General features: G+C 41.9%; 1 protein-coding gene across 1 annotated transcript; it reads right to left on the bottom strand.

The window, feature by feature from the left end:
* Nucleotides 1–808: 808 nt before the first annotated feature.
* On the bottom strand, nucleotides 809–16,758 carry glp2r (glucagon-like peptide 2 receptor; the record flags this gene model as incomplete). The annotated part of the gene is made up of 15 exons (XM_080455718.1): nucleotides 809–1,180; nucleotides 1,297–1,338; nucleotides 1,584–1,722; nucleotides 2,659–2,747; nucleotides 3,308–3,374; nucleotides 3,480–3,540; nucleotides 3,965–4,124; nucleotides 4,849–5,005; nucleotides 5,742–5,848; nucleotides 6,495–6,616; nucleotides 7,214–7,318; nucleotides 7,828–7,927; nucleotides 11,623–11,655; nucleotides 15,892–15,966; nucleotides 16,645–16,758. 15 exons carry the CDS (start codon nucleotides 16,756–16,758, stop codon nucleotides 809–811), a joined length of 1,743 nt encoding a protein of 580 aa, XP_080311844.1.
* Between the last annotated feature and the right edge of the window lie 202 nt (nucleotides 16,759–16,960).

Here is a 16,960-nt window from a genome sequence, read left to right as displayed (position 1 = left end):
CGAATAGGAAGGATGTGCTTTGAATGAGAACAACATGGTCATATAAGGCAGTGGATTTAAACTGTAACTGACTTAAATTGAAATGCTTCAACAGATTCATCATTTTATGCTTCATAACAAATAGTGACGTACAAGCCGGTAAAATCTGCAATACATATAGCCTTCACATTCTACTGTTGACTATATTCATCATTCACATTTTAGACAACAAATACATTGTATTTATATTAATTATTTATACTTCAATCTATATGTTATACCACATAGATCTTCATAGTTTGTATACTTAATCTATACTCTTACGTCCTTTGTGTTGCTATAGCGTACTACTGTGAGGTTTACACTGTACATTTCAATACACATGAAGTGAATACACCAACAACAACGATGAATAATCTGAAATGAAACATTAGAGCAGCGGTGTCCTTTGGTTTGCATTTCTTCTCTGCATTTACTATTTCAATCTGCAGGTTTTAGTCAAAAGAAATGTCAGTTCATGAAAAAAATCCATTTCATTTAATCCTGTGTTAAATTAAATCTGCAATCCCTAAGATTGATGTCCTACCCAAATCTTCTCCTGCTGCGCCAAGACGGTAAGCCTGTTTGGGCAGGAGAGATATTACGCTTTGCGCTTCTTCCTCAATGCTACATTTTTTGCAATAGAGGCACAGGTAGACCGCCTCCAACCACCACAGTTGTGTTGGTTATACTGTATTAACATACTGTACCATCCAGACTGGTTCAAATAACGTTTTATTCATGGAAGATAGTTGTGGATCGCAGCTTTTAACACTCCATTCTGAGAGCATCAGAATTCGCTCTCCTCAAGGATCTCCTCTAGGGTCTCTCCCATCGTGATCTCTCCATCGCTGCTGGACAGGCTCTTCCTGGTGAAGGAGAACTCGAGTCCCGTTGGGTGGCGACCCCCCGCTCTCTGACCTTTGCCCTCTCCCACGCCGAGCCACGGCCCCCCGTGCACGGCCACCTGGAGCAAGTGCGGGTGCGTCGGCGAAGCCCCGCCCTCGTCGTAGGACTCGCTCTGCTGCGAGCCGTGCGGCCGCCGGCCGCGGGTACACTTCCACAGGTGCTTGAGAGGCGTGCCCCGGTAGCAGCTCCAGCTGACCTGGAAGTGGTTGGTGAAAAGGAAGAGCTGCCAGCGCTTTTTCAGCTCCGCTTGCACCTAAATGTATACACGGAGGGACCAATAAGTCACTAATAGCCGTGTGGTCGAGAAACACCCTTGGTAATTGATGACAATCGTACAGTCGTATGTAATAACGAATACGATTAAGACACCTCTCCATTGGCAAAACAGTACAACACAGCAACCAGGAAACCCTGTAAAAAAAAAGAAGAAAAAAAAACATTGCGCAGAGCGTTAATGGGATATTCAAATTATTATTGTATATTATTGACTGTGCCACACGTTGCAGAGTACAATGTATGTGTTCATTTATCCATTTGTAATGCCAAGAGGGTACGATTGTAACCCAGTGGTTGGTCCATTGGGTTACATTTGTACCCTCTTAAAGAGGCTGTTAGCGTGCAGGGTTAGGAATCAGTTATACACAAACACTCTTAACCTGGAAGGAACTGAGGGTGAGGTTAAGGAAGTTCCTGGCATAGCGGCCGCTACCCTCCACACATTCATCTATCAGCACGGTGAAGACCACCTCATGGACCCCTAGCAGAGGAATCAGCACCAGCGTGGCTCTGGCCAGGCTAACAGGGGTACAGGCATCAAGTGTGTAATTATGAACAGTTAACCACTTAAACCCTCTATTCTTAGTAAAACGAACACGAGTTACAACTGTACTTTTTTTTTACGTCTACACCAAATCTCTTTGCCAAATATAGCCGATCTACAAGCAGCTGTAGGTAATTTTTAGCTAATGTTCCCTCCAGACTATGGATACTGAGGTTCAAGTGGTTAAAGGAGAATGAAACTCTAGGCCAGTTTTGTAGTTTGTTTTTCTGTACAGGTTAAAAACTACTAACAGGTAAAAAATAAATGGCAGGTGCTGACCTCAGTTCTCTGTGATGTAACAATGTTGCTGCAGCTAATAGAATAAATAATAATGGGTGTGTTAGATTAGTGAACAGAGGCTGGCTTGTGAGGCTAGATTGTGGTGGTTAGAACTGGGTGGAAACAATTCAAAGAATAATTGCATTGCATAACTAATGCAATGACTTTATGGAAGTCCTTCATATTGGGATGGTAATATGACACTATCTGAACTAAGGTCAGCAGCACTTGCCATGCTTTTACTCTTTCTGTTTAAAAAAAAAACCTGTACAGGAAATATAACTACAAAATAAGGTAATTCCCCTTTAATGCAATAGACAAGACAAAGAAAGGTGTCATCTCGGGTGAATTAAAGTCGCAAAGGCCATTAGCGTTTATGTTGAGGGCAAAGAGGAAAGGAGAGGAAACATAACTGGTAAATCCTAACTGGTAAATCCTACAGTATGCATGAGATTCACAATCACTGTCACATTTATGTTAAGAGGTAAAGTGCCAGGACTATGGGGGATGACATTTGGACTTATGCTGTATGATATGTCAAACATATGAACCTATGGGAACAGCCCTCAAGGTCAAAATAAAACTTGTCACGTCATTCAAAGTTGGAAACCTCGAGATGGAATTGTACACACCTGTATCTGTAGTCTGTGAACTTCCCCTGATCTGCTTTCAGCTTGGAGAGCAGCAGCATCAGAATCTTTATGAATATACAGAAAATAACCTGCAACACAAATCAAAGACTATTTAAACAGATTGCACCTATTATGACTGCTAACTAAAAAAATAAATAGCATAATAACACATGTGTGTGTCTATATTTACTGTACTGTTTGACATATGTCTCTTTAACCACTTAAAATGTTCAAAAATAGGCTTTTGTGTCTATATTTACTATACTATTTGACATATGTCTCTTTAACCACTTAAAATGTTCAAAAATAGGCTTTTGTGTGTCTATATTTACTACACTATTTGACATATGTCTCTTTAACCACTTAAAATGTTCAAAAATAGATCGGCTATTTTTAGTACTTGTACTGTATGACAAAGTATAACAGTATATGGCTTACGTGCTTAAGCACAGGATTCAGTAATTGGCCATGTTGTTTGCATGACTCACATGGTCTCACGAGGAGCCATCAAAGGCATCCATAGTAACCATGAGATTATAGCATGGTAACTGACAATCAGATGAATGCAGTTCATGTGAGCTACTCATGTGTATGTACATCAGGAAGGATGGAAATAATGCAGTGTGGAGTTTTGTTTTGAAATACTTACAAGTACCGATAAATTAATCGGGCCCCTTATTATCCACCAGACCCATCTATTCAGAATGTCCCAGCACCTTACAATTTGAATGAATAACGATCAAACACCGGAGAGAGAAATTCAACTTGAAATGAAGAATGTCATGTGGGAGGTAATCTGAGGAATGCATTCCAAAACTCACCCTTTGTTTTCATAAACAATTTTTATCACTGTCCATGGTGTCATAAACAACAAGGGTGTTCCTGAAAGATAAAGTACACACGCGCGCACACACACACACACACACACACACACACACACACACACACACACACACACACACACACACACACACACACACACACACACACACACACACACACACACAGTCAAATCCATAGCTTTAATTGAACTTTATGAAGTGTGTGAAAGAGTAGTTAACCCGTACAAGTCTATTTTAACACTTTCAGTGCTAACACTCCAGATTTGAGTGTGTGCACACACACACACATCCACACACACACACACACACACACACACACACACACACACACACACACACACACACACACACACACACACACACACACACACACACACACACACACACACACACACACACACACACACACACACACACACACACACACACACACACACACTCATACACACTTGACAGTCTCTTACCCCATCCTAGGACTATATATCTCTTCAGCAGGCATCTCTTGGTGTGAAAGGCAGTGAAGAGGAGAGTGTGGAGGAAAATGGCCTCCACCAGCAGCCAGAAGTAATTACAGGCCACAAAGTACTCCATGCACACCCTGATGACCTTGCACATCAGTGCTATCTATTTGGGGGGACATTTGGAATGATGAAAATATGGTGCAACTGAAAGACACTGACACTGAAACGATGCACCATATTTTACTTAACTGGGCAAATTCTATAAAGGAAATAAATCAATAAAAAGTATTGATTGAGATCAGTGGTGGAAAAAGTAATAAAATGTTTTACTTCGGTAAAAGTATCAATACTGCAATGTAGAAATATTCTGTTACAAGTAAAAGTCCGGAATTAAAAATGTACTTGAGTAAAAGTACAAAAACATTGGCATCAAAATGTACTTAAAGTACCAAAAGTAAAAGTACTCATTATGCAGAATGTCCCATTGCACAAGTAAAAAAAAAACATATTTTGAAAATAGCAGATCTACAAGCTCACAATGCGTCGCATCGCGACGCATTGTGAGCTTGTAGATCGGCTATTTTCAAATGGCCGAAATGTATATAGAGCTGAATGTTTTGTAATAATAATCAAAATCTACAAAGTAACTAGTTACTAAAGTTTTCAAATAATTGTAGTGGAGTAAAAGTACAATATTTGCCTCTGAGATAGTAGTGGAGTAAGTAAAAGAACTGAAAACTGGAAATACTCCAATAAAGTAAAAACACCTCAAAATTGTACTTAAGCACAGCACTTGAGTTAATGTACTGTACTTAGTTACTTTACACCACTGATTGAGATGATGTTCTCCTCTTATATTGAAATGAGTAGTGAAGCTCTGATTATACCCCAGAGTTGGAGTAGGAATTCCACCCGTGGTCATCGTTGGGCCGCCTGGCGTACATGACATGCGTTACGATTTCCTTTGCGATGACCGCCATGGCTCTCAGCATGAAGGAAACAAACAGATTCATGTGGATGTAGTTCCTGGTACAGTGGAGCTTTCTGGTAAGCGGAGAGAGAGACAGACGATAAACGATAAACAGGAAGCAATTGATCCGTGAACCCTGTTACAACTGGCATGGCAGGAGAATGGATCGCTGAGGGCATAACATCTTGGCTCACAGGAATGAAAAATGACCAGATTACATGGACCCACAGAAAAAACGCTTCTGGGTTGTTTAGTTTTTTTGGATGTTATTCATAATGATCGACTGCCAAGCCCCATAGTCTCCTCATTATGCATGTGTGGTGGAGCCTCGGTGACACTGAGAACCCATGCATATCATCAGTCACACACAGAGATAATGCTGGTAAATCTGTGTCCTCTGCCTTATTGACTGTATGTCAGAATGACTGATAGAGGGAACACGATGGCACAAAGAAAGCACAAACAAACCAAATTAAATAGTTTCCATTTAACAATAACCAAATTCCCAGCTGACTGGAGTTGGTTCGATACTATTTGGTGTTTGTTTTTAAATGCCTCTCTCAAAACTTTGCAAAGGAATTGTCTTTAACTTTGTCATGTCATTGTAGGTGAAAATGGTCAAATATCTTAAAATAAGTTGCTGGGACGTCGATAGTCGAGTGTTTATGGTTTAAGGAGTACCACATAGGCTTTTATGTTTGACAGCAAGTCCCGGGTTCGATGGCCGGCAAGAAAAGCCTGAAAAAATCACCACAGAGACAACCAATGTTGTGAGTGACCACACCCTTTTCCCCCCGGGGGGTCACTGACCTGAGCATGGCCATAAGGAGAGTAGCCAACGTGAGGGAGGAGAGAGACAGCGAGTAGCCAATGATTGAGATGACCCTGAGGGCGGTCTGGCGGAGCACCTCGTCCTCCTGACCACACACACACACACACACACACACACACACACACACACACACACACACACACACACACACACACACACACACACACACAGACACACACACACACACACACACACACACACACACACACACACACACACACACACACACACACACACACACACACACAGATAAAGTAACAGACAGGTCTTTCCAACAAAAAAGATTTTCTATGCCTTCAGGAAGTGACAGTATCGGTCACAACCAATCCTCAGACAATTTAACTCGGAGAGTGTTATGCTCAATAGTTACACTGTATAGCTTGACACTCTCTCAGAGTTCAATAATTGGAAGAAGAAAACTGCACACACTACTATTGAATTGGCCATGGTGCTAGAAAACTTAAAAGTACTAGGCTATATATAATATAGGAGACTGTGGTTCAAACGTGGATCAATGCAAGTTTCTTTGATAAAAGATGGTCAGACGACCTTCATCAGGCCAAAGCCGTGATGGGGTTTTGCTCTGATGAACGTTGTTTGATTGAAGCTTGGCATTTTTTATTAAAGCATCTGGCATTGATCCAAGTGAGCGGTACCTCATTCTCTCAGAGTTACAATCAACACTGAGGACTTTACTGTGCAGTTTCTGCTGGTTTCCAGTTCCTCCTCACCTCAGCTTGAAAGAAATGTGGCGCATCACACTCTGAGTGTTCCCTCCAGGCCTCAGAGGAGTTGTCCTTCATTCGCCATCTACCATCGGACAGACATTCACGGTACACGCTCCTTGGGTCGTCTGCACACAATGCACAGTGGACAAAACAACGTATAATGCACAGTGTGTTTTTGCCAGTGCACCGAGGAGCAGCTCACTGACTAGCTAAGCTAAGGCCATGAAAATGAATTTTGATGTGATAAGCTAAACCAATCAATCAATGCCTGACAATTGTAGAACACTGCTTTACATTTAAAAGCGTGACCATAACCACTTACTGTGCACTGTAACCCCTATGACCAAGGTCCCCCAGGGCTATGTACTTGGCCCCCTCCTTTTTCCCCTTTTCCCACCAAATCTCTTCGTCAATTTTCGCCAAATTACATGACATGACATGCCCAGAATTGGGACACTAGAATTCATGTGGTTATGTGATTGCATGACCAATATAATATCTTGTTGTGACAGGCAAACTAACTAGTACGTCCCATGATTCACCCAATCATTCATTCGAGCTAACATGAAATGTGTGAGGAACACAAGATCACCATTTCAAGTCAGTTGATGAAAATCAGTGATAGCTTGCAGAGCTGGCTGTTTTTTTTTAAACCATAATCCAGAATGTTAATACCACTCTATACTTTGTGTATTAGTGTAATGTTTGTCAGTGACGTTTACCATCATCGATCCATGGGAAATACGAAGGACAGGGAACAGAAATGTTTCCTGGTGGTGAATGGGGCCAACAAACGAAATTGTCAAATGTCCCATTACAGTAGATTCCTGTAAAACAAGAATAACAATTTACAATTGGACCGAGAGGGTGAACATGAAATCCCTTTGGACAGAAATAAATTGACCTCATTTTGTACACTAGATAGCTCATTTCTAAGAACAGCGGTAGACTACTGACTGAGTGCTTGTGTACTAAAGCCTAGGCCCTGGGCCTATATGTCCCATGGTTAAACTATGTACAGTATGCAATATAGATGACTACGTAAGTATCCTGTTATCCTGCGGGTCAAATTAACCCATTCACAAGTACCCATTCACAAGTACACGCACACGCACACGCACACACACACACACACACACACACACACACACACACACACACACACACACACACACACACACGCACACGCACACGCACACGCACACGCACACACACACGCACACACACACATTCCCCCAACCGTATTATTTTACAGTAGTAGGCCATCTTGGATGCATTTCTAATTCAATCTATTCTAATCTTCTTTACAGACACCAGCACAAGTACAGTAACTCACCAGTTTTGGAGAGTGTGACTGTTGCCAGAGTGCTGGTGCAGTTCTTCCGATATTCAGTCCTTTTGGCTATTATACGCTCAAGCAGGGAGCCTGTTACCTTCTATAAAAACATAAAGGAAAGGAGGAAAAAAAAGTGTTTTTGATTACACACTGCCAGAAATTCACATCATCCATCAGCAGCTGAAATCATACACCATGCAACCTGAATGCAGACGATAAGAGTGGAATTCTATGGGATATGTAATACATGTATTATCCACTTGGGGGAGGTATCTAGTCACACTACGGCTAACCTCGGATGCCAGGCTTGTGCTGCGAGATTGGAGGGCTGGCCAGTGGCCACACTATAGGGCCAGTTAACATCTCTAACTGGAGATGTCCGTTATGTCTCATTTGCAGCAAAACACACACATTTGCCTATTAATTTTTACCCTTGACAGTTGATATAAGTAATATCAACATTACCGACTGTTTCGTGACCTTGAACACAGTGTTAATTTTGTTGACTAAAACTAAAAGACTAAAAGACTAAAAGACTAAGATTTTGATATTTAGTCGACTAAGACTAAACAATTTCAGAAGACTAAAATGGGACTAAAACTAAATGGTGTGTTATTCATATGACTAAGACTAAGACTAAATCAGAATTTGCTGTCAAAATTAACACTGCTTGAACATTTTGCCAGTATAAAATCATAGCTGCCATGTCACAATATTTGACATACATTCTGATGCTCTTTTCAATTAATTAAACTCTCAACTTTGCTGTCATTCCTTTTGTTTTGAGCGGAAAACAGATCAGAGGCAATGCTGATGACATGTGGGATTGGGAATGACAATCTTTGGATGACATGCATTGTCTTCACACCCCAGTGAGATGCTGCATGCATGATGCAACCTCTTCATGTCTGCCTGCATGGTGGCTCAGCCACCTGTGTCACCAAGCTTTCACATACGGTAGACGTAGTAGACGTTTCAATTCATTCTGGCTCATCCTGTCATAAACCTGTCCATGCAGAAAGGGGTCACAAAGGTATGACAAATGGAAGATCTCTCTCTCTCTCTCTGAATGTGTTCGGCAGCTGAGCATCAAAATATTCCAATACACAGTACTCTGAGATCTTAATTGATTGTTTCTCTAGGTGTGTTCTATCTATACGTCTGCCCGTGGAGGGGAAATTACTTTAATTTATGTTGCCATAAGGAGTTGATTTGTAAGCAGCTGACCAGGCATGTATTGTTTATACATTTTTAACTGTAACAATACCGCTTGCAAAATGAAAGTGGTATTTGTGGAGTTGAACCACTTAAGCCCTATACTGTACTTGGTTGTACGATATAGCAAAATAGCCGATCTACAAGCTCACAATGCATCACGATGCAAAATCTAATTGTGAGTTTGTAGATCTGTATTTCTGGTTATTTTTCAAAACGTTTAAAGTCTTCACAATAAAGGCATGCCCAAAATAGCACATTTTGCTTCCTCACACAAATCTTGCCGCTATTCCACTTTCGGGAATCATACAGTAGCTCTAAAAAGCTCACATGTATTATAGCACAGCAGCTGTACAAATAATGTGAGTCCATTGTTTTCAGTGCCCACATCACTTCAGCCGAGAGCAGGCGAATGATGCCGCAATAGATTGGAAGTTGCCTTGCCATGCTTGTAGAAGCTTGGTAGGCCTAACATTATGCGGCCATTAGGTGTGAAATATGTGCAGATGCTGTACGTCTCTTTACCAGCCCTTTTCTTGTCTTTATGCTTTTTGCCTTTGGCATGGCTGACAGAGCTGCTTCCATGTTGCCAATATCAAACGTTTGGGTGCATAGCCTGCCCTGCATCCAACACAGCTCGGGTCTATACCTCTCTCCAGTTATTGGTGTTCTTAAACAAATACATTATTGAACCAACCCCAACGAACATACACACTTTGCATTTAAGCAAACTGCTTGTGCTTGCAAACCTTTAACAGCCCCACTGCCAACTGCAAACTGTCCCACCAATCTGTGGCACGTGATTGATTTATACTCCATTGTATGAGGAGTGTCAAGTGGCAAACAGAAAAAAATCTTCAAGCTATTAACTATTGTTATTACTATTACTGTGAAACGCGTTGTTAGCTTATAGTTCTGTACTTTTTCTCACCTGACTTATTAGCCTACATATAAATGAAGCCACACTCAAGCAGCCTATTTTATTAGTAAGACAAGTTATGTATTTCACGCAATGTTATGTTTCATGATTTTATGAACAATAGTGCATGGTTTTAGAATCAATAGCCAAAACTAAGTATATCCAAGCCTTGATCCAAAACGTGATGTTAATTGCAAACCCTTTCCAGGCTTAGAAAACACTTTTCCTGAGTTCAAAATGTTTCCCAGGAATTCCATGACCCTGGGAACCGTGTGTTTTTGATGGACATGACCTTCTTTCCTGAACAGTGCCTGGCTCTAAGTAGTGACTGTTAGCAGGGGCGTGTCATCTTAGCTCATAAATCAGTTGGGGAATTCTTTTCTGGAACCAGTTGCCTCATCATGGAATGTCAAATTAGTTTTGTACCAATGATCGTTGACAGCTCAATCAAGTAAAATACCGGAGAAAGAGTTTAAGACGTGATACTTCTGAGCTCCAACTTTTAAAGTTAAAATGAATGAACTAAGTCATTATTTGTGTGGTCATGCGTTATTATGTCATCAATGTTTTTGGGAGTGCATGAGTGTAAGAGTAATATGCAATGGGTGTGTGTGTGTGTGTGTGTGTGTGTGTGTGCGTGTGCGTGTGCGTGTGCGTGTGCGTGTGCGTGCGCGTGCGTGTGCGTGTGTGTGTGTGTGTGTGTGTGTGTGTGTGTGTGTGTGTGTGTGTGCACCTATTGTATCCACATGTGCAAGCTGTTTAATTTACCTGGAAGCTGAAGAGAAAAACAGTAAGTGAGAGCAGGAGCGTGGCCCTGTGCCAGACTGGCATTAGGTTTGCCATTGTGCTCTATTTACATACACAAGCTTTTTCAGCTGGTTTGTCACTTCATGCCACATCCCTGGACCCGTCTGCACTTCTCTCTCATCCTTCGCTGGATCACCTCACTTCCTCAGTTCACAGGGATCCAACACATGGATTACAGGCTTCTATACGCAAAGCTTGTTAGTGGTCTCCCTTTCGCCACTCCGGGTACAGTTAAGCTTTCAGATCTGATCGTCTCTGTGGTGGCCTGGGAAATGTCCAGGCTGTGGTATTGCTGTAGGAGACATTTGTTTTTGGTGATTCGCTGGAATGTGCAGCTTGAGCCGTTCTTCTTCGCTGGGTAGTTTGCTTGTTCAGGTATCCTAGACTGTTCTTGTTGGGGATCTGTTAAAAAAAGTGACAATCCTCTTGATTTGTTTTGTCCAAGCAATACTCCAAGGTAGAGTAGCCTATTGGTTTGTGATGTTGTAAATTTCCTTGACTCGCCACCTGCAAAGCCAGGGATGGAGTTATTGCCCCAGTGACAGATGTGTTTCTCCCCCGCGTTTTGTTTGGTAAAGTTGTCCTCGGCCACTTCACTGCCAGTCTGCCTGTGTGTTTGGTTTAGATCTATCAGGGCTGTGGAGTCATGTCTGTCCTCCCTATTGACCCGATGGCAACTGAAAGCGCCTGTGGATCTTCACCAGCAGGCTCCCCTCCTCTCCCACCCCAGTCCTCCCCTAACCAATCAAGATAAGGCCCCTCTGAACCGGCTACATACTCACTGGACTAACTTTGTTGTCTGGGAGAAGGACGTGATCACATGCATGGAGGCCAATGGGAGCACACATACTCACTTGTACGCAGCACAGGCGGGCGCACACGTGCACCTACACACAATCACACACAAACACATACGTTAATGTGCGTGCACATGCAACCATGCATACACACTGCCCTATATTCTAAAAAGACCAGCGTTGACCCTATGCATGGGGAAAACGAGTTGAGTGGTACTGTATTTTTACGTGGGTGGCTCTCTCCCCATAAGTGGGACACATCCTGACTTCTTGACACTAATGGGGATCTGATGTATACTAATGGGTCAACAAAAGCCCTGCTGGCCTCACAGCCACACACAGGCAACCAAATCGGGGGACAAAGAACTAGCCTTGTGAGCCTTTTATTCTGCCCAAGTTATAATTAACAGTCTATAAATAGTTCAAGTAATACTCTAGATTTTACATACTGGGTAGACCATGATTGTTGGCGTTTTGTAAGAAGGTTGTCAAAGGCTAAATAAAACATTAAAAGTGAACCAAACTGAAAATAACGAATGAATGAATGAATCAAAAAGAAATGCAACTCCACAGGACATTTCTGTTAGGCTCAATAAGAAAGTAATTAGTTTATTATGACCAATACGGGTGCCTTTACCAGTGATATTTACTCATAGTACAAACTCAGCATTTATAAGGTTTCACAGGGCGCAACTCAGCTACAAAATGCATAACGCTAATATTCACTATATTAGATCCGGCACATGATGCAACTTATCATAATAAAGTGTCAGAAGTAGAATATAGGGAAGGTGAAATAGCTAGATGGCAAAAGCTGGATGACAATAAGGAGGAGCGAGTGAAACAGAGAGCTGAAATAAAGGAGTTAACATCAGCCATGCATCATGCGGAGTAATTGTGTTTCCATTACATGATGACATAGTGCCTAGTTGCATTTATGGAGTGAATGTGATAGGGAATCCATCCCAGAGGCCTTATACTATATGGGATATTACGAGATGTGTATCATGGATGCCGTGGCGCACCAATCATGCAATCAATTGTGACACTGATATAAGAAACCTCAAGTGTAATAAGATCATTCTCCATCTGTCTACATAAGCGGGATCCATAATGCAGTTGTGACAGGGCCATCGGTCTGTAATTGTATTCATAACCAATAAACACATTTAGAGAAGGTTAGGATTTTAGTGGAAAAGTATTATATATATATAAAAAGGATTCCCTATTTGGGATAAGGAGAACTGAAATGAGATTGAAGCAATGTCATGTCGACTTGGCCTGGGGGCGATGGTCGTGGTGTTGCTGTGCAGTTCTCTGTGAACACTGGACTTAAGAGGAGAGGCTGAGGCCATCAGGCAGGAGGGGAGTCTAAAGTGTGCCCATAGTTATGAAGACTCCCCCAAGCATTATTATGCTTCATTTATACTTCATCATGCAATCATGTCAAAAACTGACACTAACGTGATGGTATGCATAATACTACACTATGTAAAGCAAGATAAGATACCGTTTTACATACATTTAAAAAAAGACTGGACCACTCAAAATATAGTTAAAATAACCATTTATTGCCATTATTATAATATGGCCATTATAGTTTCTAATTTGTCTTTTTAACCAGGAACAAACTTGAAGTTAAACAAAGATCACTTCACCCATTTCCAACCATATCTTCACATAATTTTTGGTCCTCACTAGATGGCACAATTAATTTAGCATATACTCACTCTGCGTCTCATTGTTGGGCTGTGGACAGTTCAGAACCCTGCCTACCAATGACATAATTGAAGGGGATTCCAAGCTAATAGAAACTTCCTGGAAAGAAGGAAAAAAAAGAAGAAATGAAAGAAAAAGAAGAGAAAGTGTGTGCGGTATCTTATGAATTTTACAAGACAGACAGACACACTCTCTCTTTCTCTCTCTCTCTCTCTCGCAAGATTCCTGTGTCCTTTTACACATTAAATGGTCGTATATCTGTAATAATCACTTCCAGCAAGCTTACCATTGATTCTGGAAGGGTTTAAAAAAGGATAAATCTCTGTTCTAAAGTTATCAAGCCGTGCACTCTCAAACATCTATCATATAGAGCTCCATTGAGCTCTTTATGCGTGGATATACCTTATATACAGTATTCATGTGCTCAGTTGCACGTATGAGTTGTAAAACAATCCTCAATTTGTGAGTAGCTAAAAAGTACACAATGTGACTTTAATGCCATTTTATGTCATAAAACATGTCAGAGTTGAAGACATTTCAAGTGTTTTCCCATGATCTGGAACGGGGATAAGATGTATATTTTATGAAGGCAAAAGATAAACACTGGCCAAACAACAGAAAAAATGAGACCAAAGAGAGCTTCCTTTTATGTCCTTCATTCTCAGCAAGGAGTATATGATTTACGACCATCTTAAAATTCCAGATTTCCAAGAAGACAATATTAGGCATAACTTTTTTTTACCAGTATAGGCCACCTGGGCTGAACAAACATGTGCCAGCATTCCTGGCTGAATGACAATTGATGAATGGCTGGCTAGTGGCTATACAGTACATGTTCAAATAGCCTCTTTGCTACAGTATAGAGCTATGAAATCTGTTTTGTGAACCTGTCTGCTGTTTTGCAGAATCAATTTGGGTCAGGGGTATTGGATCCCTGACTGTAGAACAATGAGGTTATGCAGGTAATTATTGTGAGGCCATTCTTTATGTGGCAATGTTTATTTTGCCGGTATTTGTCAGATGTGGATGATGAGCTTACGCAGTTTAATATGTTCTCATAAGAACCCACACTAGATCCCTGATAATACAGTAGGCAAACTTCATAGTATATAGACTATCTATATTTCTTATATAGAAAAAAAAGGTTAGATTAGTATTATTATTTTTTCAAGATTTGTTTTGGGGGCTTTTAGGCCTTTATTTATAGGACAGTAGACTGACAGGACATGGGGAGAGAGATTGGGAGTGACACGCAGCAAAGGTCGTTGGGATCAGGACTCAAACCCGCGACACGCTGCCAGGCTGCCATTGCAGCCTAGGGTGCTTGGACCGCCATGCTGCGGCCCAGGCCGTTGGGTTAGTACAAGTTTTCAGTCAATTTGAAAAAGAAACAGAATTTAAATCATGGTCGGGGAAATGTTCCATAGTGCGTATACACGGGTGCTAATGTTGTGTAACTCTCACTTACAGGCTACCGGAAAGACACATCCTACGTTGCTACAGTAACTAATGTGAAATCAATATGCAATACAGTATCTTCATGTGTCCCCTTACACCACATGCACCCAGAAATTCTCTGGCATAATCACATTACATACATTTCATTTCAAAGTAGGAGAACTCATCAGCACGCACAAATAGCCATGAATTCCCAAAGTGCACTGAACTTCAAGTGAAAGTTCAAACAGGTCAGCCATATTAACATGCCAGTGCATCTTCTCTCCGCACGCCTTCTTGCAGCATCAGCAGCAAAGTGTCAGAGGTGTTACATACGTTACGTAAACAGCACTCGAGATGAGGAGAGGCCCCAAATGGGTGCAAACGTACAAATGTTTACAATCCTCCCGCAAATGGGCTACAAAGTGTTTAGTGGACGGGACAGGTGCTATGTGAGAAGTTAAACAGGTTACGGCACGGGTGCATAAACTGTTTGGATCTCTAATGGTTGTATGTCCTCCCTGATGGGGTTGGGTATTGGGTATCATTTTTCAGGTGGAAAAGTACAAACACTTCCTAATGGGAGCTGTGGGGATGTGAGAGCCCGGCATGAGAAAATCCTCAGGGGAGTTAGCCACCGCCACTCCAATATGACAACGGTGACACGGAGAGATGGACTGTGTGTTTGCGTACAATGTATGCATAGCCTCTAATCACATACTGTGCAGGTGCAACAGGTGCAGCAAGCGACGGCAAATGCTTGCGATCGTTATTTTGCTCGCTCCCTGTCTTTTTTTGTTCCCATACATGTACACTGTCAGCGACATTGTGCATACATAACCTCATGTATATATTCTACGCGTATACGCAAGCATTTGCGCCGATGTATGGGCTGGCATACGGCGCGTATCTTCCGCATGTTTACATTCTTGCTGCGGCAGAGTGATGGCAGGGCCTCTTTGGGGGGGGGGGGGGGCACCGTGGAGTGCGGCAGCGTGTAGATGGAAAAACAAACAGGGTGAGGGGCATTGTGACAGAGCATGGAGGCTGTGGGGGCACTGGAACATCCTGTCCATTGGTCAGCCTTGGTCAACACTGGCTACCCCCTCCAGGCACTGCATCGCTCTGTCGTTAACTAACAACACTCACTACTCCACAAACAGATCACACCTGACCCCGAGGGCCAAAGTTGTGCAGAATAAGCGATGACTGCGTCACTTCTGTTTGGGAGGCATCAGCATTACACTGCACAGACAAAAATTGGTTCATGAAGTGTGACCTTCATTCACATCAGGTTAAACTAGCAATAGTGTTGCTTTGGTCACACATCATGTAATTCTGTTTGTGTGTTTGGTATGGGTGTTCGGTATGGGTGTTTGTCCATTTCTCCGTAGTGTGAATTCATATTTTTACAAATGAACAATGAAGTGCAAATCAGCCTTGGATACAGAAACTGTATTAAATATGAAGCACAAATACCACTTGACAGTACTTGAACACAGCCCACGCTCTCATTGTGGACAGAACCTGCAAGGCAAGCAGCATCCAAATGAAGTAGTGCAGCCATCAGTCTTTCTAGAAATGTTTTCCACACTGCCTCATGGTTTACTAATTCCGTTGTCTCTTTATCAGCTATGGTTTTATTCATGGTCTTTCATTTATTTTAAAAGCCAAGCCATTCAAAACAGAACTCCTTAACATTGTTTTGATGTTAATATTATAGATTTGGTTGCAGCCAGCTTCACTCGATATATGATATTCGAGTCTCTTAATTACTATGTAGAACCTAATTGTTTTTCTTTGCACTTTACTTATGTGGTCATTTACCGTTTTTCTTGACTAGGGGTCATGTACTTTTATATTGCATGTGTAATTGGCCAGGTGTCTTGAGCTTCGGGTGTTCTTTAGTTGCATAACAGCTACCCTGGCCTTGTTCATCTTGACTCTGACACCAGCTTCTGCTCTACCTTGTTTGTTGACAACACTGTCGAGGTAGGTTAAGTTGTCTACCACTTCTAGCGCTTCACCATCTAGCATGATGGGTGATATGCAGGATTGCAGGTCATCTACAAAGCAGATGCCAGCAGGAACAAAAATGGTGACAACAAACAACCTTACCTCACTCCTTTTCGTACTTGGAAGGTGAGTTGACCACCATGGATCACCCTGCAGGTAATGTTGGTGAACTTCTCTGGCACCCCATGGTGTCGGAGCAGCTTACGGACAGGGTGTCCCTGTC

Source organism: Gymnoscopelus braueri (assembly GCF_963280865.1).
Source record: "Gymnoscopelus braueri genome assembly, chromosome: 17".
Lineage (NCBI taxonomy): Eukaryota > Metazoa > Chordata > Actinopteri > Myctophiformes > Myctophidae > Gymnoscopelus > Gymnoscopelus braueri.
The sequence above is the reverse complement of the archived record's forward strand: the minus strand, read 5'-3'. Positions and strand labels throughout refer to the sequence as shown.